This window comes from Teleopsis dalmanni, chromosome 2 (genome assembly GCF_002237135.1).
Source record: "Teleopsis dalmanni isolate 2A chromosome 2, ASM223713v2, whole genome shotgun sequence".
Classification (NCBI taxonomy): Eukaryota; Metazoa; Arthropoda; class Insecta; order Diptera; family Diopsidae; genus Teleopsis; species Teleopsis dalmanni.
Window position 1 is genome coordinate 10,421,589 of NC_051847.1, and position 27,945 is coordinate 10,449,533.

General features: G+C 27.7%; 1 protein-coding gene across 4 annotated transcripts; it reads right to left on the reverse strand.

Annotated features, from left to right (window-relative positions):
• Window positions 1-927: 927 nt before the first annotated feature.
• On the reverse strand, window positions 928-27,045 carry LOC119680899. 4 transcript variants are annotated; one of them, XM_038093920.1, is made up of 13 exons: window positions 27,002-27,045; window positions 12,890-13,581; window positions 11,360-12,519; window positions 9,799-11,297; window positions 9,376-9,676; window positions 9,175-9,318; window positions 8,885-9,119; window positions 7,872-8,512; window positions 7,468-7,797; window positions 7,191-7,397; window positions 6,459-6,695; window positions 2,784-3,257; window positions 928-1,500 (listed from the first exon to the last, which is right to left on the reverse strand). In XM_038093920.1, exons 2-13 carry the CDS (start codon window positions 13,281-13,283, stop codon window positions 1,075-1,077), a joined length of 6,048 nt encoding a protein of 2,015 aa, XP_037949848.1. In that variant the 5' UTR covers window positions 13,284-13,581; window positions 27,002-27,045; the 3' UTR covers window positions 928-1,074. The 4 variants fall into 4 exon arrangements, with proteins under 4 accessions (XP_037949848.1, XP_037949849.1, XP_037949846.1 ...); XM_038093921.1 differs by having other exon boundaries at window positions 7,872-8,494; window positions 9,376-9,688; XM_038093918.1 differs by having other exon boundaries at window positions 9,376-9,688.
• Between the last annotated feature and the right edge of the window lie 900 nt (window positions 27,046-27,945).

The following is a 27,945-nucleotide window of genomic DNA, read 5'->3' on the forward strand; positions in this document are numbered from 1 at the left end:
ATTGTAGATTTTTTGGACTTTTGCACATTCCACACAATTGTACCAAATCGTGGATTCGCCTACTAATATTCATTAAAACAGGATTAAATTTTATTTGTAGAATAAATAATTCATAAGCGAAGACCATATAAACTCAAAACATAATTTCAACTGTATATAAACAATAAAGAATTATTATTGTAATAACAACTCAACCTATCTATCACACACTGTTGGAATATGAAACACAACAAAAAATTCATATTTAATAAAAATGATTAAGTTTAATTCTTTTCTTAAGTTTTTCAACACTAATAAACTATTCTTAATTAAAACTGATTTTCATATAATATGGAGTAAAATTTACAATATGTAATTGTAGAAATATTAAAAAATGCTCAAACATTAAAACTATCTTAAAAATATCATTAAAAATTATTTTGCAAGATGTACTGATTAAATCGTTTTTAAAATATAAATGTCAACAACTTAAATTATATTGGTATTAATTTATTTATAGTTAACTATTTATAATAAAACATTTGAAAGTATGTACATGCATTTATGCACAAATATATGTATATTATACATAATACAAATGGGTTATATTAACACTTAAAATTTTTACATCATAAATTATTTTTGTTTATAACTAATATATCATTACATTTTAAATTTTATTTAAACTTTAACGTATTGTATTTTATACATTGTATATATTTAAATACATTTATGCTTAATGAAATATATATATATATATACAATTTTAAATATATTTTATATAACCTTATTTTATTTAGAACTACATATGTTTTAAAATTAATATTATTATCAGAAAGCTTATGTGAATTTTATACTTTAAGAACCAAAGATAATTTAATTTTTTACAACATGGAATTCAAGTCAAAATATTTTAGAAATATAAACAAAAAATAATTAATTTTATTATATATTTTAATTATATAATATACACCCACATATCACTTAATATACACACTTGGAATTAGTATAGTGTTCGTTAGTATTAAATTAGCTGCCAAATTCTTTTTTGAAATGGCCTACAGCTAGCTTAAAGCATTTTCTTTACCGTTGCACTCAGCTTTCATCTTTCTTTGGTCTGATTTGCTGATGTAAATCTGTTGTGGTTGAGGAAGCAACTGTGCTGCTAGATATAACAGTTCCCGTGCTTGTTATGCCAGTAGCGATGTTGTTAACAGGCGATGTAACTGCATTTATTGTACTGCTTATATTATTACAATGAGATTGTTGCAAATCCTGTAAAGGAGTTGCTAGAACCTTATAACGATTGTACAGGCGATAAGGTGATTTTTTTAAATCATTTTCCTTTACTATTTTTGTATTATATTGCATGTAAGCATTTTGACTATGATAGTCATTTGATTTACCCAATAACCAGTCGTTACATTGATTCTGTTGCTGTTCAGTGACGTGATCGGCCAGCCATTTTTGTGTAAACTTCAGGAAACGTTTATATTTTCGTTGCGTTACAGTCGGATGTGACTAAAAAATAAAAAAATTTATTAAGTAAAAAAATTATGATAGAAATTTTTATTATTCAGAAAGACTAAAGATTGTTGCCTAGTAAAACGATCTAATATAACTTGTTATAAAAGAAACTCTTTGATGAAAAGTCCCACTCTTTGATGAAAAGTTGAACTGACCAAAATGCCACTCGAAAACTTAGTAAATCTTCAAGGTTTAGTCAAGAAAAATCCTGTTTTGTCTAAGTAGACAGCAAAACAATGACATTACATTTATTGAACTATACTAAAACAGCAAAAGACACAAATTGACAGACATAAATTAAGGTCGCTGTGCTATATCCCCTCAAGGTACACATATCTTCTGCATGTTTAATTGTCTTAAAGTATAGTACTTACTTTACAAGACATTTTTCTTTTTACATTGTTTCTGTGCTTATTGCTCTAATATCGGGATTATTAATATATTATTCAATTTAAACATATTTTAGCAAGAACAATTGTAAAGTCTTCAATTATTATTAAATGTTGATATATCACAAATCTTAGGTGGAAGCACTACGAATTACAATAAGTCAGAAATGATTGCGTCTATTCTTGCTAAATTCCCGCATTCGCATTCACACTATTTATACTTACAATAATGCTAAATTTATATTTTAATTGTTCACGTTAGGTTGTATTCTTATGAATGACAAAGAAATTAAAAAATATATATTCTTTCTATCAAAAAATGTCCTATAGGCTATAATTCGTTATATCATCACAAATCAGTTACGCAGATCTTAGATCAGTCATTGAATAATCACGAAACTTATGAGGTATACACAAATTAGTCAGTGAGATGGGTGGGACTCTGCAAAAACCCCCCAGCTATCAAAGAGTAAAAGTGCCCAGATGCACTAACTCGTAAAAGGCTCAACATAACAAATCAGTTACTGTAATATAATATGTGAAAGAACATTCGTTGCTATAGTAATCATAGATATATTAAAAACCATTATGAATATAAGATATAGTGCAAGTATTTTGCACTAAGAACATGAAGTTTAAACTCTGTTAATTTAATTGAGTTAATATAGTTTTGGATTTTTTATTATAATGTACACACAAGTGCTGTATTTTTACGAACAACTGATGAAACTCACATACTTATATATTTATATCAATTCTTCCCATTAAGATATATAATACTAAAACTGAACCCAATACAAGTGACACGTATATATATATAACAGTTTCCTAAACTAGAGTGCACCGTGTTAGCAGCAAATTTTTATATAAAAGTAATGTAAAGCTTACCCTTTTTGCACGTCGCACAGAATCTAATTTGAAAAATATGAGATTCTTCTTAATAAGAAATACTTGACGACCAGTTGTATTAAATTTTACTTTATCACCGTCTTCCACTGCATATCTCTCATTACCACCAATTAAACTACCAACACGCTCCGGCGGTCGTTTATTCCAATAGATATCAGTGACATTAGTATTAGTTATTGTGCTGGTTGAAGCTATATTTATACTGCTCGAAGGACCACCTGTATCCTTTTCATCATTACCGCTATTTACAACTATTGCATTAACACTGGAACTACTCGAAGAAGGAGTGTCTGTTGAAATAAGTGTATTATTTCCACTGATGTTGCTTGTAGCTGCTACCAAATTTGTTATAGTCTTGTTTTTGTCCAGCATTAAACGTGACTGTTCTGTCTTTAAATATGCAGCTCGCTTATTACGCATCAAGAAACGCGCTTTCCGCTGCGTTTGCGAATCCTAGTAAAGAAAAATAACAAAATTTTTTAATTAATATTTAATAAATAAAAAATGTTTACAACAAAACATGCATGTACACATCAAAGTAGTAAATATAATATATGAATATTTTTTTCAAATTAAAAAAAAACTATAATAAATATTATATAAAATACATAAGCTAAGGTATGAAAATGACATGTCGGCATATAACCAAGTACCAGGTCAAAAACACGTTCAAATAATTTACATAAAACTATTTTTCTAACATTTTACAAATATATAACTTAAATCAACTTAATCAATTTAAATAAAAGTAGCGCGTTAAATAAAATTAAACAAGCTTAACTTTAGCAAAAACAGATTAAAAAAAGCGAAATTTATAACAAATTTGATTGAAATAATTTTATTATATTTTCATATTTAATGATTGCCTAGTTTAGCTTTTTGCTTTTAATTATATGATGCATTTATTATGTTATTTAAATCTTTTTGCAAAGGTTAATATAAAACTAATTATTTTAAAATACGTTTTTTCTATTAGTATTATGATTATGTCAATGTATATTTTCCAGCTTTTTAATTTCATTTACTTCTAAAAAATGTTGTGTATTTAATTTTTTTAAAATAAGTATTTATCACATATTTTAAAATTGACAAAACCATTAATATTTATTATAAAAATAAATATAAAGTAAAAATGATTTTATTCCAAAAAAAAAACTCAATTAATTTGTATTTGGAATAATTCTACAACAAAAGGATAAACTGAATAAACACAGTAGACAGAGTTTATTAAAAAATTGCTTATTTTTTATTAAAAAGTTATATTAAAAATTATTTTCGACTTTTATTTACATATAATTAACTGTTACCAGGCTTAAGGTTTGCTTTTTTAACAATTTAAAAATTAAATTAAATTAATTTTTATAAAATATATTATTAAATTTTTTATTTTTATTTTAAAATATTTTTCACAATTATTTAGATACATTTCGTAAAGCATATTTTATTCAGTGTGTGAATTTAACTCACATATTTTTTTCCTTTTTTATTTACACACTAAAGGTGATTTACGAGGTAGATTAAGGTCTTTGTGAAATATTGTTTAAAATAAAAACGCAAAGAAATTTCACAATACATTCTATAAAATATTTATAATTTAATTTTCAATTTGTTTTAAAAACAAACTAAATTCCGGTAAAAGTAAATTATATTGAAAAATTAATTATTTTAAATAATAAAACAATTCAATTCTAATTAATTAAAACTGAATAAATTATATTATATTTATATACTATAATTATAAATAACCGTCAGAAGAGAACATTACGTTTTTTATTTAAAATTTTGTTTTATTAAAATAGGATATATTTAATTCTTAATTTTAGCATTTTTTATAAAATTTTATATTTCTTATATATATTCTGTTTTAATGAAAATATTAATTAAAAACTATAGTAACCATTGTTTGCCGTTGCAATAAATAAAATTTTTAATACTTAAAGCAAATATAAAATCTTTGAATTGAAAAAAACTTACCTTTTTGATTTTACTTTTACTTTATTGGATTTTATTTTTTGACTCTTTGTTAAAGAAAAAAAAATGCTTTAAAAATTTTTTTCTCAGTAAATCATAATATATTTACATATATTTGAATTTTTATTTAAAATATGCACGTATATTGCTTTACTATACAAAAAACTAAACATGATAATTTAATATTCTCATAAAAAGTCTTTAATTTTTTTTCCTACACAATGTTTTACGAACAATTATAAATCTTAAATAAAAAAAAAATATATAACACTAATTACTTCTCAATTAAAATAAACTACTTCACTTCACTTTAGCTCCTTTATTATTATTATACTTAAATACTTTATTACGTTAATTTATTGCAAAAACTTAATATTTGAATTGCATTAATTGAACTTATTTACAGTATTGTATGTTAATGTAAAATTTACAATTTATATAAACAACTTTCTCAGCGTCGTCAGTATTTCTATATTAAGTCTAAAATTTTATTTACTTGTTTTAATAAAAACAAATGCTTACAAAATTATTTATAAATAAATATTTCTTAATTAACAAGTTAGTTTTTTAAAGAATAAAATATTAGTTGCACTATAATATTTGTTGAATAATTAATTTAGTATAGTGAATAATTTTTGTGCAAATACAAAAAAAAAAAAATAAATAAATAAATAAAAATACTTATGTATAATATATGTATATAGATATATATATATATGGCGGCAACTAATTAAGGTGTAGAAGTTTGATTTTATGTTCAATTTAAATAAAATACTATTTAGATTTTAGATTCTTTCCGTTTCTAATTATCAAATTACAAAATTACGAATGTTAATCTATATATTTTTTTATTTTTTAAGCCTTGGATTTGACCTGGTACAAAAATTGAAAAAATGAGAAAAAATGCAAAAAAGCATTAATTAGTGACATTTATACTGGAAGAATGATTTCATGTTTTTTTATTTAATTTATGAATTAAATGATTAGGATTTGGAATTGTAAACAAAATTTTAAAAATAATTAAGCAAATAATGGCAACGGAACAGAAAATCTGGGACACAATGAATCGAAAAACATTATTTAAATTAAAACAGTATTAAAAAGAAGATGAAACTATAATCATTTTTATATATAACAAAAATTAATAGCAGCAAAAAACTTTTACGCGAAAAAGGCACATATTTATAATTTCAAATAATGATAAGAAAAACAAAAATAAATGTTTTTTTTTCTTTAAATAGCTTGGATTTATTTTATTTTTAGAAGCTCGAGAAAGCTATCTACTCTACTCAACTTTTATATATTGATTTTAATTAACGCATAGAGAAATGTAATTATTTCTTGAAAAAATTTGTGCCCTTATTAAATTTGATTCAAACTCTTAACCATAATTGATTAAATGTATATAAAGTTTTATAAATTTCCGACGACAAAAAAAAAATAAAATTTGCTAGTCAAATTATAAGTGTACTATGCAAATAATACTCAAAAATTAAAATGCATTAAATGTGTTATAAGAAAAAAAAAAAACGAAATAAATCATAAGAAATTAATAAAGCAAAAATATATTATTCAATAAATTATTTTAAAGTATAATATATATTAAATTTAAACTTAAACTTAATAGTAAGAATGTAAAAAACAATGCCCCATAATCTAAAATAGTTTTTTTTTTTGACTTACCAAAATCTCATCATCTGCATTTTCCATTTTAAGATCCATATTCGCTGTACTGTCAATTGACAGAGACGATGCATTAGGATTTGTCGATATTAATGCTGATGCCACATTTGCATTAACTGCTGTAGATGGATTCGATATGCGATCGATGTATTTGTTCCATGTCTTTATTTTATTTACTGGTTTTTCAACATCTTCTGTATCCAATAATTCGATGGTAATACGACAATCAATTTTATACTAAAATTTAAATAGCAAATTAAAACAAATACACAATATGACACAGTTCTGATTTTCCGGGCATGTCTATTTGACAATAAATTGTAGAAACTGTTATTTTTAACAACTTTTTCAACTACAATATATGTACTATAATATAGCTTGGATTTCGAGATTATCGGACCAACAACAACTATCTAGTCTACAGCGTCTTCTTGTCGTAACCCTTTGTTTGTGTACTATTAATATAATTTTAAATATACATATATTGCATATAGTATTTGGTACTAGTGACTGATGTGTATAGGTTTTTTGTTAGTGTAATCAATGTAAAAACTTTATAACTGTAAACCTCGATATCTTGAAAAGTAAACTATATCGGCATATAGCCAAGTGAAAAGTTTCTCAAAATGGCTGACACTACTATAACCCATTGTCAAATCAACGTGACAGGAAAATCATAATCACTCCTACAATATTAAGAACTTATTGAATAAAAATATATAATGAACTTACAATATAAATTTTAAAACAATTTTCTTCATGTAAGCTTGCTTCTGCTTTTCGTTGATAACTCATTTCAGCAGTATAATTTTTATTTGCATTGCTACATAAACTACCAGTTCCACAATGTCGTTGCTCTTGATGAAATAATTCAACACACTCAAGTGCACCTCGTTCCGTCACACAATTTTGCAATTGACGTACTGCATTAGAAACCACCTATTTTCAAAAATATCGAAATTTTTAATTTTTGTTTCATTTTTCTACAAAATTCTATTTAATTATTTACCTTATCTAGTGTAAATGATATATACGCATGTATGCCAAACATTTCACGCATTGAGTCTTCAAAAGTATTAGCGTCCATATTGCCATCGAGTACATTTTTAAGCATATCTAGGAATGTTGGATAATAATCCTCGACTTGTACTTCTGGTTTAGGTTTCAGTCTTAATGCAGTGGCTACACTTTCACGACGGTTAATGCGATGTCGTTCTTCTTCAGCAACTAGAATTTGTGCTCGCTCATACATAGTACGCAAACGCTCACATAATATGGCATGAAGACGTAAAAATAAATACCAATTGTTGTTGGCAAAAAACAGAGTATACGATTCATCCTGTTCCAGAAATTATATGAAAAATTTTATTGTTAATAACTTTAATTGTAATTAATTATTTCTTTTAAGCTTACTACATGTTTGCTGATAGCATGCGGTGGCAGTGCAATTTCAATATCCATGGCATCGTCATTTTCATCCTTCATTTCTATTTTCAGATTATTTAAATCCCCTTGTGCTAATGAAGAACCTCCACTTGTAGATGCATTCACTGTGGTACCACTCGTTGAAGCCATTATTTCATTTGTTGATTCTTGTATTTCAGATTTGTTAGTGGAACCATTATCAGTTCCATGAATATGTTTTTGTTCAGAGTTCCTCAAGGTCGTTAAAGAAGATGAAGTTGCCAAGGTACTTGCGTTCTCTACTTGCGTTCCTTTTCCATCATTGTTAGAACTTGTGCTATTTGTTTTAGAATCTTTATCCATAGTATCGTTCATAGCCGTTAATACATTCGTGCTTGTAGTGTTAATATTTGATGTGTTTGTAGTTATTTCATTAGATGTGGGGTTTGACAGTAGATCAGTAGTTTCAGTTTTAATAACAATTATATTACTGCTTGTTGGCGACGCTGCATTCATGTTACTGCTACTACAACTATTTGTAGAAGTCGGTGTAGTTGATCCCTTAGCTTTAGTATTCGAACTAGAAGTAGACTCTCTAGCTGTAGGGTCTACATCCATTCTATCGTTATCATCTATTAAAAATGGGAATACTTTACAGATAAAAATAGGTTTGACCAATAGCAGTTGATGCAGACGGACAAATTCATTAACAGCAAGCAATTCACGTTATTACAAGCAAGTTACGATTTTATTTTTAGGTTAAGGATACATTCAGTAAAATAAGTTGTTATTATGTAGGATTGTTTTTGGATTAAAAGGAAATTTTGAAAGAATGTAAAAAAAATAAAAAAAGAAAAAAAATGTTTTCCAAATTAATATTACATAAAATTAATGAATCTAAATGTTAATATTTTAAATCTACATAATCAAAGAATAGTACTTGTTTTTTAAATATTAAATTAATGTTATAAATTTTTTTTATTTATCTACGTCAACAAATGATATATGAAAATTTATCTTACCATCTTCGCGCTCATCGTCACTTAATGGTTGACGGGTAGAGAAGAATAAATCAGGCACAAATTGTCGTAAAATATGTTTAATCTTGGTTTTTTCCTGCTTTTGTATACCAGTTTGCCGTTTTACATGATGTATTAACAAATTTGCAGCATCTTCCAAAATTGTTTTATCTTTGTATGGCAATACTAAATGTGGTCCTGCTACAGGTTCTCCGTTCTCATCTTCCTGATCATGACGCTACAAATTTTTAAATATATTATACATTTTTTTGGAAGCAACTAGTCTTTCTCACCTCGTCATATAGTGTTTCAATTTCATTAAATAAACTTTTTGACCGTAACGCTTTCATATCATTAGGTTTGAAATTTATGGCTTGATGATCCAATGACTTCAAGTAATACTTTTCATTTTGTTCTCGCCATTGTTTATTAAAATTCTAAAAAAAAAAATATTTAATATACATGCAAATACTATAATTTAAAAAAAATCTAACCTTTTGAGCTTCTCGCCACTCTTCCTCCTTAACTTTTAAACGCTTTAAAACAATTGGTACTGCAACAGCTGGATTCTTTTTCAACCCTTGAATTATCTCACCAGCTTTATCACCATATATACGATGTACTGCTCTTTGATGTATAGTTTGAGAAGTTCCACCTAAGTAATCATCCAAATGATAACGTGAAAGATCTTCTGGTGACATACGTGACATTTTCTTTTGTACACCTTCAAGCACTCGTATAGTTGCGCTATTAGTTTCAATAACCACATCCAATTCAAATCGTTCGTCTTCAGTTCTGTGAATATTCCTTTTATTTAGAATTTTGTAAATTAAATGATTGTGTAATAAAAGCATTTTAAACTAATAATATTTTAAAAATATGTAATTAGAATTAGAAAGTAGAGAAATGATTCCCACCTGTAAATCGTTTCTTCAAACTGTGTTTTTCGTGAAGTTACAAAGGTTGAGTCCTCACTAGCCCATGTTGGAAACGATACCCATTTATCGTTTAGAACTTCTTTGCACAACGCTGTACGTCCAGAACATTTTTTTGGTACTGTGGAAGGTGGTAATGCACAATAAGAAGCTCCCAAGCGTTTACATGACGCTAAATCAATTTCTTGAGCTAGCTCACTATTTTGATGATTATTACGATCATTAACTGTACTATTACTACTGCTATTTTGTCGCTGTGCTGACTGCAACGGTAAACTCTCCATATGTGAGCTCTGCATATTGCCACTTCCAGGAATGTGACTCAAAGGAGCTCCAAGAAATTCAGTAAACCAGCGCAATAAATCAGGAAATTTAGTTAAAAATGGTGAAACTAAATTTAGCAGTTCAGTCTTTGATACTATTTCATGATTAAATAATGTTAAACAACGCAAAAAGTTCTCATACACTTCAGGATTACGTAAAGCTTTTCGAACTTTATCAAAGAATGCTGCATCCGAAATTGTGCATTTTCGTGAAGCTTCAGCGAATGTTATATCTCGACAAATAGGTTTGTGACGTTTTGCAGGCGGAACACCACTTCCAATACCTCCACTAACACCATCATCAAGAGCTTGCCTTCGAGATCCCGCTATATGTGGATGTGTACCAAGTTGCTGGTTTGGATAGTTTAAATTATTAATAGAACGATCAACACCACTACCACTCAATGATTGTATGGGTCCAATATTTGATGTTAAAGCGTTATAACTTGGTGATTTTTTTGAAGAATGCGTAGAAGAACTTCCAATTGGAGAACCTTGATTATGTGGAACATATTTCTGACTCACAGAGTGATGATTACTACGCTCTTTTTCAAAGTTTCGCATATTGGATGTTCCACTAATGTGACCACTTATACCACTATGATGAGAACCACTTTGATGATGTGTACCAACACTATGATATTCCTTATCATATAACATGTCTCCACGTGCGTTAGATGCAGTTGTATTAATGACATGATTTTGTTGTGAATTACTATATGATTTTATGCTCACACTTGTATTAACTGCTGAAAGATTGCCTAAAGCAGCAGCATGTGCACTACTACCAATCTGAGACAGCGTTGCACTACTACCAATGTGTAAAGGTGAGCCAGCAGCTGGTGCCATCGAAATATGCGTTCCAGATCCTAAATTTGAGGTCCCCATTTGAATTGAGTTTCTTTTGTGATCATTGTGTGATTTGGACATATACTGTGCGGTTTGATGGTTTGTAGCATCTGGAAGAAATTGACCAAATTCACGTAACAAATCCTCATCTTGGCCAAATAACTTTGCTACTTGAGTATATACTTCTTGTTCAGTAAGAGTTTTCACTTGATTTAAAGTACCGTCTTTAATTATTTTTTGTTCCTTTTGATACGTATGTAATATTTCTAAAAATTTTTTATATTTTTCGGGTTGATTTTGAAAACGATTCTGTAAAATAATTTCAATTTTGTTATTGTTATTTCAAATGTTAATATTTCATTTTTTTATACCTTAATTTTGTTGACATAAGTGATAGCATGATTGAATTCAACTGGTTGATTTTGCTGCCCAGTTGTTTCGCCCATTAATATAGACTGATGTGCTTGAGATATATGATGCAAATTATGATGACCACCACAAGTTGATACGCTATTGCTCTGTGGACTTAAATCATTAAGTGAATTCGGCGTTGGAGGACCAGCAACAGCTATATTACTAACATTTCCAGTTGTCTGAGTAATTGTAGCACGATCACGAGAATAATTTTGTGGCATGTGAGCGGAAGTTACTGGTGCAACCGTAACGCTTTGTACTTGTGTACTTACACTTGCAGGTGATGGGGAGGAAGCTACATGTGGATGTGAAGAATTTGGTACAGGTGACTGTTGTGGATTAGAAGGTAGAGCATGTATGGTAGTCTGTGAAAGCGATGCACCACCATGAGTCATTAAATTGACCGCTTGGCCTCCTTGTAGCTGATGTACTGAAGTAGTCGATGTTGTTTGTGATTTATGTGGTATTGAGTTTGGTAAGTTCGAATTAGTAGAAAGGTGGTGCGCAGTACCAGTAGCAGTAGCAGCACCAGGTGGTGATGGCATAGAAACAACTGGAACTGAACATCCTAGTTCGTCTGAATGAATTTCTATTTTGTAACCAGGCGGTAAAAACATATTAAATCCATAGATCAGTTCTGTATGACCTTTGAAAAGGGTTGACACACGCTGTATCACACCAGGAGTATCGATACAATGCGATTTGAACTCTTTCATGATATCAAGGAAATTATTATATATTTGAGGTTGATCTGCGTATTGAAGTTTCACCTGATCTAAATAACTTAATGCATCTTCAACTTTAAGTCGTGGCGGAGCTCCAGGTTGTCCCGGCTGAGGTACATTAGGCGCATTACCACCACTACCGCCACTACCTCCACTACCTCCACCGCCCACACTTTGCGATTGAGAAGTTGGTGCTGACTGTTGTACCATTTGCGAGGGGTTATTAAGATTGTTGGTATTGTTGCTACCCTGATTTGAACTAATTGTTCGCTGCCGTATGGAAGTAGTTTGTGGAACAGAAGCAGAAGTATTTGAAACATGGATTGCAACACCACCTTCAGCAGAACTTTTCATGTTATTACCACTTCCTGATAAGGAAGAAACGTTATAAGCTGAAATAAATAATAATTTAATCAATTTCGATCATGTTGTAAATATATATTTGTTATTATTTCTTAAGCTTTTGACAAATGTGTATAGAAAAATTAGTTATCATCTAGTTCATAATTTCCAATGATTCTTCTCAAGCACAGAGAGCATTAATGAAACATATACAAAAACTTTATACTCTTAATGAGACTTGACTTTTTAATTAAGATTATTTTATAATTTAAAAAAAATCGTGCAAAAAAAAATATGAAAAATATTAAAAATTTTAAAGAAGCAAAATCGTTAATAATGATTTTCAAATTTTTACACTTTTTGCTTGCAGAATAAGTAAGTATTTTCTACTATTTTAATTAAGATTTTAAATTTACTCACAAGTTGAATACTGTACAGTTTGTCCACCACCTACTGTTCCGCTAACGTTACCACCTGTAGATACTACTGTATTACTTGTTATTTGAGTTATTCCACTGCTGGAACCGGTGCTACTTTCTGTTATATTAGACGTTTTTAAATTAGTAGCTGCTGGGGTTGTGGAGGGCAAATATGCAATAGTCTGTGCACCACCGTGTTGTGGAGTCAATATTCGATGATGTGCAATTGTAGTAGTATTAATATTTCCTGAAAGTCCAACACCTAAACTAGAGTTATGTGCACCGGGAACAACGGAACCAATACTAACGCTACCTCCTCCTCCACCACCGCCTACACCACCTGGTCCTGGCCGTGTCCCATACTGAACTTCTTCTATACGAGTACGTTTCATCATTCGGATTGCAATCTTTATATAAGCTACTTATTAATTTTTCTACTCTAATGTATTCTGTATGTCCAGATATTATTTTCTGTATTATATTTTGCAAATATATATACGCAGATTTGACGATGGCTTTAATTTAACGTAGCACTTTATGTACTTTTTCAAAATTATGCATTGATTTTTGATTAAGGAAAACATATATACGCCGCTCAATCATTGACGTAGGTTAATTAAGTGAATAGCTGAGATAATCGGTGTTTACCGTAATAATTATTACATTAGAAACGGAAGTTAATTATAACCAAGCCTGGAAATATATATTAGAACTATTTGTATTACATATTATTTATAAAATTTTATTATTTATTTTTAAAAATTTATTCTCTAAAAATAACTAAGACATAAGACACTCTTTTTATATATGCATTTTTTAGACAAATTATAATGTTACTGTTATAGCATTGTTATAGACTTGAAAAACAAACAAATGAAAGGATAACCATACTTAATCTTATGGAATTGAATTAGTGATGTAACGTAAATTTTCACTAGTTTCAGATCTTACCAACTTGTTTGAGTTGAACTTGAGACATGAAACAAATGGGCGATATCAGGAACAATAGATATACAGTGGGACATATACGCATTCAAAACTGTCTAGCAATTGACTATATTAAGACCTGAAACTGGCTGAAAAAAATTATTCGTGGCATTTGAAAAACGCCTGCTACATTCTAGTCGAAAGTTTATTAAGTACTTTGTATGTTCATAAGAGCATACAAGCAGCAGTTAACTCTTAATGGTATTCAATCTTAGTGATATTATTTCCGTATGAGAGTATCGTTTAAGATTTACAGGAACGAAGTAGGAACCAGCAAAAGAAGAGAGTGACCAAGAAAGCGATGGAAAGACAGTGTGCTTTTCTAAGTCCTGCTGACTTAGAAGAAATGAACTTAAGAAATTAGAAAACAAAAACAAAAGAAGAATGGAAGACTATTGTTAAACAGGCTTAGGTCCTACATGGACTGCATAGTCACGGATATTGATGATGATATTATTACCGTGCACTAGATATCGATGTATTTATGGTACGAAGTAAGGATTGCCGTGGGCTCTATTGATAGTGAATGACAATCTGTATATCATCCTTATAAAAATTGTTTGGGCAGGAGTTGATAGTGCTCCTTCATGAAGAACATTTTGGACATTGTATGGCAATCGTTCAGAAAGTAGATTAAATTGAAATTACCTAATATGGTCAAATTTAAACTTACGTGATATAATTTTATAGTTTTTATTTTATTAATAATATATAGAATTCCTTAATAGACAACTTTAAAACATAATTATATAGTCCATATTTTTTATTTTGTTATTATAAACCAAAACAATAATATTTTAATGTATATTTAGAAAAGAAATTGAATCATTACTTTTGATTGCATAAAAATTGATTGGCAATATATTAGAAACTATAAAAAGCCGAGGAGAATTGATTTTGGAGTATTTGTATCTACCAAAAGAACACACATATATATATATATATATATTATTTTGTTAATATTTACTTTGTATATCGTTTTAAAAGCTGCCATTTAAACGAAATATATTAACAAAAAAATTCATGGCAAGAAGCGGAAATAAAATTATCACTATTAACAACTCTGCGTTAAGAATTTTTGGAGTGACGAGTTGGCAAAAGGGTGTTTCTCTGTATCTATTGAAATACTTACAGATACAGCAGCGTTGGTATTCTACATCATGTAAGAGCATTATTAAATTGTTAAGATAAAAATAATAAATATGTTATTAAAAAATTAACATTTTGAAAGCATAATGATATATTAAAACAAAAACAAAAACAAAATAAATTTAAACATCATATGCGTACATATATAAAACACACAACATCACAATATAGAAAAATGTAATGACACATACCCATATGCATACAACGCACACAGGCAGTAAAAGTAAAAATGGTCTGCATATTTATTTTATATATAAATAATTAAGTTTTACACCAACAATGCATTATTAAAAAAATAAAGCTAAAAATTTGTCTTTTCAAATTTCTTAGCAGTTTTAATTACTATTTTGTGTACGAAATACGAATACTGTTTGCTTACTATTGTTTTAATTAATTAATTTTATTAAATAATATAATGAACTTTTCAATTAAAATAAGTCTATCTTTAGTGTAAACATGCATATAATATTGATAAAACAAAAAAAAATATATATATAATGTTTTAATTTTATTTGTGTGGTATTCAATAATGTACTTTATATATTGTGCAACTAAAATTTAAATTTTTTATTTTCAAAAAAAAGCTATTGAGAATTTTTTATTATATTTATAAAAATTATAACAAAAACAATTTACTGGCGCGTGATTAAAACTTTTAAAATCATAATTTCAATCAATAACTATGTTTATTTTTTGTTTTTGTAAACTGTACTAGAGATATATATTTAAATAATATAAATAAACTGAGAGTGAGAGAACAAGAAAGAGATAAATGGTAAATAGAAGTAACCGAGGACAGAGTGGATGATTGCACAAACCCGCGCACAAGTAACAATCCTTGAAATAAAAAACAAAAAAAAATAAAAAATAAAACAGTGCTTGAGGTTGTTGCTAATGTAGTAGTGGTGGTTACTCAGGGAACTGTTTCGGGGGGTCGCGTTGTATAGCATGATTTGTTAAATTCCAGCCAAATTGTTATTGTTAGCGGTCAATATGCAATATTTTTATTTATGCAATAAAAAACATAAGCGGGGAACTAGACAAAGATTTCGTAGCCGCTTTTCTTTCTGTACACAAACAAGTGTATATAGTATATTTCTACACAACAGGGTGGTAAAAAATTTTCCCTCCATTTCTTTTTGTTATAACGATTTACGCCACAAAAGATATATTTTATATATTTTTACGTCTTAAAAAATCAATCATTTTTTTAATTTACTACGATTTTAATAATCCTTGTCTTTATATGTATGAACCGTCCCTCATTCCGTTTTATAACAAACAACTTACGTTGCAGTCATTTTTATCATAAATAATACGAGTTATAGTATGACCTGCTATATTTTTAGTAAGTTTTTTCTGTTCATATAAACATGCAAAGATCTTAAATATATTTGTTTTTTTTTTTTTTTTTCTATTTTGTCTATTAATAAGTTTTGCAAAATAAAAAAAAATGAAAACAAATACAGCAAAAGTAAAAAATTTACCACTAAACCAACTAAAGCCAGAGCAACACAACACAATTAACTCTCGAATTGTAGCGGCGAACCGAATGGACATACGAACTTGTCAGTTGATCGTTCGTTGCTCTACACTTTGTTGGTATATTCGTGTACAAAGAATCCGAATAGTCACTCGTATTTGTCAGTTATAATAAGCGAAAAATATAGGTACACAAATACATAAAATGAATTTATATATGCTTGTTTGTGTTAAGTATAAAATTATATATTTTATACATAAGTTGAAGACTACAACGTCACGGCGACAAAGGCGAAGGTAAAGACTAGGAAAAGACAACGTATATAAACCAATTGAATTTGACCTAACCTAAAAATTTATATATTACAATATTTGCACAGTTTTTAAACAGTATTTAAACATTTTTAATTTGTTTTAAACAATATAATTATAATTTGAATTTTTTTGTTTAAAATATGTCAAAAACAGTAGCATACAGTTACACATACACACACACAAATTTATTGTCTAATATGCACTTACATCAGCAGCACTAAAAACTTTTTAAAATATATATAAATTATTAATTTCTTTTAACAATCCATTTAATTATTCAATATCTTGCTTTTAAATATATTTTTAAAGATTTTTATCAGTTTTATTTTGAGCATACATAACGCGTCATCAATTTTTTCTTAATCTTAAGTTTGTTTTGAACTTTTCAGCTTAAATAATATTTATTTTCATATTATAATGCAATATGCATTATTTTATTAATATTTTTTCACAATTAAAATCCGTTTTTAACATTTTTTTTCTTAATGAATTTCTACAAATATTCACAAAAATTTGGCGTGAAAATGTTCTACTATTACATCTTACCGCCGCCGCAAACATTTTCGATTAAAAACTACATTGACGACGATAAATGCAAAAAGACTACCTCTATATCAGTATAATTTTTCTCTCTTCTATATAAAATGGAGAGCATGAATTGAGCGACAGAGTACAGCGAATTCATTTTAAAAGTAATGCAAAAAGAGATATTTACTTTGTAAAAGCAGAGAGAAACGAATTAAAAGGTTGCCAAAGTGTAGAAAAATGTATATATTCAAATGAAATAAATATCAATACACAGCATTTCATCTACTTTTATATATGATTTTTTTCTTAAATATTTAATACTATTTATATACACACATTTTATGCAAAAACCATCTTTTTTATATCTAGTTAATTAATTCATTTATAAATGTCATTATTACATTTATTACCGGCTGCATTTACAACAAAATTTGATTAACATTCATTTAATGGTTTTAAACATAAATAATTTAAAACTAATTTATTTCAATAGATTATTTTAAAAAAAATTTTGTATTGTGTATTAACATTTTTCTGACAATATATATAGTAGAAGAGATTTAGTTTTTAAAACAATATATATAATTGTTCTGTATTAACTAATATTTATATATTGATTAACACAAATACACATTTGTTACCCAGGCATAATTAAAAAATAATAACGAAGTATATAATCCATATATTTATTTTAACATAATAAAACGAAATATATTATAAGACAAATAAGTTGAAATATAGATATAATGGTATATAAAACAAAATATTCATCACTAATGTTAGGTTTTTATCATTTCAATGTTCCCTTTTATACACTGTAACAGTACGTTACACTATCACAATTAACTCGACAAATATAGCCAACAATAATTATATATGTAATACTGCGTTCACGAATTTTTTTCATTTGCAATTCTATTTCATTTTGCACTTCATTTGTTACATGCTTATTATAATGATATATATATATGCAAGTTTTAAAACTTACATATTTATTAATATTTTATAAATCTGTCCAAAAGCGTAACATATATCAACCCAACAATGGTTACTTATTAGGTAAATAATTTATTGAAAATGTTTAGTGTTGGTAGCCCTATTTTGAGTACCAAATTCATGTTGTAGAGAATCTTAAATATGAGAAAATATATATGTTTTCTTTCAATTTCTTTTGTAGATATATACATATATATATATATTTATATGTACAAGAGTCGATTCAAAGCTAAAGTGAAAAGCATTTATACAAAATTTTATATGAGTAAAAGTATAAAAATATTTTATATACACATATACTACGTACAAAAGAGGGAATTTTCATGTATATACTTTGTACAGGGTATCTATTATTGAAATGCTTGCTGTTTTATTTGAATGTGTATATTTTATGAGAGTACACAGTGCAAAAAGGCAACCTTTATTGAAATACAGCGTATAGATGAGAGAGAAAAAAGAGAATACAAAACACTTGGTACCCAGCTTATTCCAAAAAATAATTTTTGTTTTTTGAGCAGAAACACAAAAGTTTAGAAGCTCGTTGGTGTCGGCACTAATGCAGCGGTAATTGTGTTGCGCGAATTCACGAAATACAATAAGCAAATAAGCAAGCACAGAGCTGGTATGTGGTACGAATAATTCACACTCAATACAAAAATGCAATATATGTACACAGAGTGCGTGGAAAGCATTATTCCGAATGGCGAACGGTGAGGGACATTTTTTCAAGGGAAGCATTGGAAATTTAATGGAAATGATGTAAAGGCTGGCTGTGTGCTCCAGCTATTAAATAAAAAATATATGAAAGAGTATATCGTACATAAGTTCGTAACATTGTGTCATTGACGTACACTTACAGTAGTTGAAAACTTATTTCATTCCATTGGGGTTTTCAGGAACAAAACTGCAAATTGTAAAAATTTTAAAAGGAAGCGCGTTTTTTATATAATTGTTGCGTATATATTGCAAGAACAATCAATGTTAAGGCATAATACGAAAATTGAAATAAAGGTTAAAAGAAAAAAATACAAAAATTCGTAAATGGCTGAATTTTAAAAAGTATCAAATAAAAATTAAATTTGTGCATGTGATCATGATTTTCTATATAAAAAAGAACAAAATAGCAAACAACAGCAAAAATTTGACAAAAATAAACCTGTGTAACAGATATGTTTTGGAAAAAGAATAGCTCATAAATTTAAATTGCTTCTGGGGTTGTAGGAACGACATCGGACGGATAGTTTTTTTATAAAAAGTTTAAAGTTCACTTGAATACAGCGCATGTCCTAATAGTGCATGCCAATCACATATGAAATGTTGCATACCTTGATATACGTATGTATATATACACACAATTTACAAATAAATGGAGTATATAAGCCCACACATCCGACCAAAATTACATAAATACTAAATGCAAGAAAGCAAGAAAAATTTTTGCGGGCGCCATAATACTGTGCCTCTGTAAAAATTGCTGCAGTGCATAGCAGAGCATAGGAAAGAAAAATAAAAAGTATTGATATGACAGCATTAAACCATGAACACAACACGTTCAGTTCGGCCCATGGAGTTGTGAAGAAAAAGTTATATTCCCTGAATTTATTGGTACAAGTTGCACACCACAAAAGTAATGGGAACAAGACATATTTTGAGATTTTGAGAGGGTGTAAGTGCAAATTCTGGGTTAACGTTTTAACGTCGTATACCCACCAATATACTTGTCGTCTTGTATATATGCATGCAACAGAGGAGCATTAGCCAAGCCAGCCAGCTGAAGTTGTCGCAGTTGCTGCAGTTATTGAATTAAACTGCTGTGCACACCAAAATTTTAAATTAACGCAGCCGCATCAACAACAATTTAATTCTTCCAACTAAAATTATGAAGAGCATATATAGTTAGCAGTAAAATCTATTCGTCGAGTACTGTACAAAATGTTACAAAAACAACTGACACACAACACACAATTTCAGCTGTCTTTTGAGAGTTTTAATTTATTTTCAATGAGAAAATTATTTAATTTTTTTCATCAAATGTTATTTGTTGTAGACTGCAGTTTGCATAAAACTGAGTAGAAATATCTGTATACATTAGCTATGCCTTGTATCGTGAAATGAAAAATATAATAATAATTAGCAATTCGATATGGAGTACGTTTAAAAGTTATTAATTGATAAGATAAGAAGCAAAACAATTTCATACTATACTCAGTTCTTCACGACATCATGCAAAAAAAAAAATATACATATATAAACAAATTTTTACTGCAGATGTAAATGATGATATGTCACTCATACAAAGCCTAGTAATATAAGCGGCTAACTTATCACTTTCCTTGAAAATATTCATTTCCATTTCGTACGGTTCAAACAATATTAGAATATGATAAAATTTTGTCTTGTGAAAAGGAAAACATCGTCAAAAAATGAATGGTAGAAAAAATTGATGGAACCGAAGCTTGTTAACCCAATGAAAACTGTAATACGATTCCAACTTGTATAAATTCCAGACGGAAGCGTTTTCAACCTTTTTACAAAAAATTTCAAAAGAATAAAATGCTAACAATATATCTATAACGGATAAAAAGTATTTGCAAAAAAAAGTAGTTCTTATTATTAACTGAAACTAGGTTCGGTTGGACTGGCGGCCTTGTGCCTAAAGTTTATTTGAGTAGTTTGATCTATTTGAATTTGTAACAATCTACGGAACAGTTCAGAATTTTTAAAAATCTTAATACAGTTCACAGATAAATGCTTCCCGACATAAATTTAGTCATAAACAAACAAACCAGAACTGCGACAAGAAAAGAACAGTAAAAATTAAAACAATTTTAAATAATATAACAAACAATACAAAAATATTACAAAACACGTTTCCGTAGATATTGTTTAATTTAAAGGAGTCAATTGTCTAAGAATGGAAAAAAATTCAAATGTTTTCTAAAATTTTGTATTAATTACTTATCTCAACATTCCAATAATAAAACTATTTAATTTTTTTAGATGACGCATACATTTATAACAAAATTTTTAATCGGATGTACAAAGGCTATAAAAGTATTAGGTTCAAATGGTATCCCGATATTCATATTCAACAAGCTTTAAGCTGTTTAGCTCACACAGGATCCTGAATACATTGAAACCCAAAAATAACTGAAATATTCTGGAACAGAAGTCGAGCGGCGGGACTTCTCCGTTAAGTCCCATACTCAAAGTCCTACATTTTTGGTTACTCTGTCTCGAAGCACATCTCAAATTCACAAAAATGGTTACTACAAAATTTATATAGAGGTTTAACTCTACCTGGTATCGCTAGAGGCCAACAAGTTAATGTGATTCTTAGAGTCACACAGATTATACACTCTTTATGTTAGTATATTATTCAAATAATTATGATCAACATAATAGAGGTATTTGTGGTAAAAGTACAAAACAATAATAACAAAATACATTCCGAGTACATGTATTTTTTTTTTTTTTTTTTTTTTTTTTTTTTTGATCTTTAGAGTAGTATCTGTAATAGGTACTCGAAATTTATTTTATTGTTACCGCTTTGTACTTTTACTATGTTATTTAGTAACCCAGCTCGTTACTTGAGATTGTGAATACCCTTAATGTTATATGCGCCGACAATGCATTCTTTTATAATTTGTTTAAAATGTTGTAAGATATTCTGATGTTATATGTATTAATATATACTACAAAGAGGTTTAAAAAAAAAGAGTTGGGGGAGAAAGATGTTCTTTTGTAATAGAATAAGTATATCACTTAAACTTTTCTTCTTGGTAACACATATGAGAATAATTTGGTAAGAAGACTGGGTGGTAATTTGTGGTTGTTTACTATATTAGATTTTAGATTTTTGAATTTTTTTAAAGTACAAAACTAAATGAACACTGTTGAACTTTCTGTAAATTGCAATGGGATTAATATAGAAAGATATGTTTAGAGAGATCTTATGCGAAACACTTTTTTTACAACAGTGTATGAAGGTTTTTATCAAATATGTATAAATTCTTTTACTCAAAGTACTTATAAGTACTCGAAACACACAAACCCAAATGTTGCAACTATTTTCAAAAAGCTTCTTATTATACTTTCTTAAATCAAAATATGTTATTTTGGTATTTTAGAACTTGTATCGGTAACACAAGGGGCCAATAGGCCTAAGTGGATCCACCAGGAATCGCTGATATAACCTAACCTAACCTAGAACTTGTATGAATTATTAGAAAATAAAAAATTTAATTATAATTTAATTTGGTCGATGATGGCCCTTACGAATACCGATTGTACACTTTCGATACATTTTTTTTAACAATCAGAAAGTATAAAACGAAAGGAAAGCCTCAATCAATGTATGCGATACTACAAAAGCACCACTAACAACTTCAACACTTTACCAAGCGAACGCGCGCAATGGGCCTAGCCGCCAGCAGCACAAGAAGATCGCATGGGTTACACAAAAAAATAAAGAAAATAAAAAATATAAAAAACATTTAAGAAACAAATAAAAATAAACACGATTCAAAAACTAGTTTTTCGAGTTAAACGTCTTTTATACTTCAAGTTAACTTAAAGACGCTCACTGGTGTCCACGCTAAGTTAGCTATAACAACAACAACATCAAAAAACAACAGAAACTAAAATGTATTTTCATAATGTGTAAAAGTTAAGGTGAAAAAAAAGCAAAGCCGAAAAAATAACTAAATTTTTGTGCAGTGTTATTTAAATTATAAATAACAATATAACGTTTTACAATAAAGTTGATATTGAATTTTTTTTTTAATTATTTGTTACATTCTTTTTTTTCTTAGTTTGTGAAAGTTTTTTTGTTAGATTTTTTGCAAAGCTGCAGCGAATGAATTTACTTAATTCCACAACATTGCAAATTATCTGCATTTACCGGAAATGACTGAAATCAAACCCTTTTTCCAAACTCAAGTCATACAATCAATTTTTTTATATCCATAATTATAAACTTTGACCGCCTAATTTTGATTAATTGATTAATTTTACTATTTTAATATATCTATGCATATTTATAATATAAGGACAGAAAAAAAAAACAGTTTTTAATAGACTTGTATATCTCTCACTCACAAAACTAATATTTATATTTTTATAATAATTTGTTTTATATACTCACAAACACTAAGCAAAGTGCAATGAATATTTAGAACCAAATAAACTGCATTAATATATTAAAGAACTCATATCCAACATAATTTAACCAACTTATCAAAGTCATTAATGGAAAAGTATTTCATCTCCAATACAATACTATATTCTTTTAATATTATTTTATGCACCAAAACTCAAATGGTCTATTGTGCTAACTCAAGTTGTCGTAATAGCTCAGGTTTTTAATTAACGTGAACACATTAGGCGGTTTTATTATGTCCTATATATGCTGCATAAGTTAACAATACTGTCCCTAGGATGTGTCATTTTAGTGTTGACGATTTTATTTTATTGCAGTAATGTCCTCTCTGCTCAATGCAAGCAGTTGAAATCATCTTGAATGCGTTAAAGCTTTTCGCCCGTTTTTAAACTTCACAGAGTACTTGAGTTTATCCACAACATACTCTGTCGTTAGAGTACAGAATGGCTAAATTCAATTAGTTAACATTAGACTTCTTATTTAACAAGAAAGTCAGAACTTTTATTACCCTTCTATGCTTTGCTAATATTTAGGTATCTAAGTGAATATTTTGAACTAAATAAACTGTATTAATACTAAACTGCATCATCATTGATATCACATAATAAACTCCATGCAGATCTTTTCTGAAGAACACTTTTTTGTGCGATAGATAGGTATAATACCTAAAAGCATTAAAGCAAAAATAATATAATATTGGTAAAACAATATATTTGTCAAAACTTAATTGAATAAATCTTAATTTCTTAATAGAAAGGTTTTTTGAACAGTAGTATATTAGAACAACATTTATATTTCACTAAATTGTTGGCTGAACATACAGTTGTTTAAAGTATTACGAAATATACCCATTGTCAATGATCTTTTTGTATATTTCCTATATATAATCATTCGTAAATAATTCTTTAGACTGCAAGTACCAAGGATTGAACTTACTTTGTGTCAAATTTGAATCTCAGAATATAATATAACATTTATTATATATTATGTTAACATTGGTTTCAAAAACTAAGAACGTTTGCGTTCTTCGAGTCACCAATCAGGCATGTTTAGAGATGCATATGATAGGAAATGGTTAACAAGTTGGTTACGCAGTTTTGAAAGAATCAATTTTTTCATCAATAATAAAAAAGTAAGTTTTTCAAAATGTGTGTGCCAGTTTACTCCCAATAAATTTAAATCAAGACTCCTAATTGTCCTTAGTAGCATATATGAACTAAAAAAATTTCTTCTTGTAGGTAGCTTATCTTTATAGATGATAAATGTACAAAATGTGAAAAATATCCACCTCCTAGCGGATCAAGGAATGTGTTTTATATACAAACATATTTTTTGTGCTTTAATCTTATGGTAGAATACAAAGCTAAGAGTTACTGAATGTGGAAAAACCTTCATAAATGTCATACACTATATAAAAGCCATCCACCTTTAAAATCAAAGAATGTATTTTATTTACAAATATTTTTCTTGTGCTTCTATTAACAGATAATTGATTCTTTAGTTGCAATATGCATTTTGGTTTCTAGGTTTCCTGAAAAGCAGAGTACTGCTACCTTTAAAATTCATTATTCAGTAAATGAAACTTGGAATACTACAAAATACTTTTGCTATTTTATAAAACTATCTTATGATAGCTATTAATTTAAAAGTTATTTCATGATGTGTGCATAAAATTTAGCAAAAGTCATAAAAAGAGAACTTAATACGATATTAAATTTGAATCTTGATTTCAATTATTCAATATTGTTTTCTACAAAAAAAAAACTGGACTATGAAAAATATATGTATGTATATTAATTTCTCTGATGGCATTTCAGTTCTAACAAGTAAAGAAGAACAATTCTAATTATTTGTGAGTGATAATTAAAAATTTTTATTATAGTGTCAGTAAAACTAGGTTGGGTGTTAACGGATAGAATTGTAATCTTGTCTAGAATTGTAATTCACTTTTAAGCCATAAAAATTTATTTCATAAAATTTCAATTTTATAAAAACTGAGGAAGCACGAAAATTAAATTAAGCAATTTTTTGAATATTACTAAAATTAACACAAAAATTAAGCAATTAAATTAACTTCTAAACTATTAGGATTTCGTTATAGTTGTTTGAAATGTCAATTCTGAACTTCCAAAAGGATTGTTTTAATATTTATACATGAGTATTTGTAAACAATTAATTATAATTTGGGAGTTTTATTAAACAAATTTAAGTCACATGTCACTTTATTCATATATAATGTATTATTTGAATACATTATGCCAAATCCAGAATTTTAAAAGGAAATGAGTTTATTTTTGCAAAACCAAAGCTACCTCTTGAAAATTATAAAATTTATGAATACATGAACTTCTTTTAAAGCACTACATAGAAAATAAAGTAATGATATATTTCTCTCTTGCAGTCGTGAATTATTGGCGCGTTAAGCAAAAACAGTGTTACCTACTTTTGAAAGACTACTTCTGCAAAAGACTGCGAGAAAGAACGATATGTAAATATACATATTTGGAAACCATTATCCACTTTTATTTTGTTTATAATTTTATTTATATACTTTTAGTGTACTAAGAGTACATATAACAAAAAAATAAATGTAGCTACTACAAAAGTTATTTCATTTAATTTTTTAAGAAATCAAATAATGACATTTGCAAAAACTTTTCACAAAACATAAGTTTAAATATTTCTACAGTTGGTATTGACTTGTTAACTCTGCATGATGACGACAGCAGTCTCACGATTGTACTCTTTCCAGTTCTCTCTTTTCTTAAATATTTCAATGTATTGCGTACAAATGTGTGATTGAAAAATACCACATATGTATGTGTATTTACGTCGTTGTTTTTGCTTGTTTTTTATCTGATACTTAAATCATAATATATATAAATTATTTATTAGGAAAATTTACTCATTTCTACTAAAGTATGCATAAACAGTAAATTCTGTAATTGAAATTGCTAATAACATATCAACAAATTTTGCAGCAAAGATATTATACATACTTGGTTATAAATTCGCCTTTAGCACTGCTAATTTCAATAATTACAAATAAATTCTAACCTCAAAAAACCAGTTGCGCGGCAAAGCAGACATTTCTACACCACAAAAATTACTTTTAATTGTTTAGCATAACTTGGAATTTATTTATACTCTAATTCTATTTGTTTAATTGCCCCAAATTAAAGAATATATGTTTGTATCTATTTTTACTATCTATGGCAAGCAATAATACACCATTGAGGTTAGGTGTATATAAAAAGCAACATGCAAATTTTGCTTTTATTTAATTAAATCAAATAGCACCTTTCTTAATTTTTATGCCTCATTAAATCGCGTACTCTTAACATACAAAATATAATTTAAAAATAATACATACACGGATACAAGCAACTAAATAACAATTTAATTAAACAGCTGCTGCGAGCATTGAACACAATTCTGCATATTTATTGCTTTATACACAAAATATATAAAAATGCACAAAATTTCTGTATTTACCTGAATTATAATTTTTTCAATTTTTTACAATGTTTTCCAGAAAATCGATTTTTCTCAAATTTTAAACTTTTTACTAATTTATGTTAAAACTGCACCAAAATAATGTTCACAGATATTATTTATTTGTTATGCCAAATAATTTTTGAATTTTTTTGTTTGATTTTAAAGCACTTTTCTCAATTTATATTTCTCTTTATATAAAAACTTATAACTTATTAAACCACATTAATAAACACTATCGAAATTACGTCCTACTTCGCAGCTGACCGGATCTAGACTAAATCAACTTCGCAATATGGCGCGCTGTAGCCAAGGCGAAACCATTTTGTACTATTATTGCGGCTTTTCGGCTATTGCCGTTTGGTTTTAGTTTTCTAAATAGGCAGGTAAATGGACGAGGTCGAAACTTTACAAAGCTTAAATAAACGAAACATATACTTGAAACAAGCATTTTATACACAACTTTTATTTCTTAAAAATTCATATTTTAAATATAATTAAGAAAAAGCCTAGATTTAAAATACGAAATTTATGCGACATTATTACTTTTTTATAAACTACGTGTTTGCACATTTTTTTTTAATTTTTGATTAATATAACACTGGCATTATTATATTTATATATTATTTTGTATTTATGAAAACAAAATGGCAGATTTTGACATATATATTTATACTCAATTTTTCTATACAAATATATGTACAGCATAATATGCAGTGCTGCCAAGTCGCGGTTTTAATTAATATTTTATATAATTTGCAAATAAACACTTTAAATTAATAATTTCTATTATCAATTCTAAAATGCATATTAAAAAATTTAATAATTATTAATATATAAAACTAAAAACATATATACATTTTATACAGATTATTTTATTTGTAATATGCTTCTACAACAATAAGCAAACAATAACAATCAATTTCTAGACTAGCTGGCTTCAA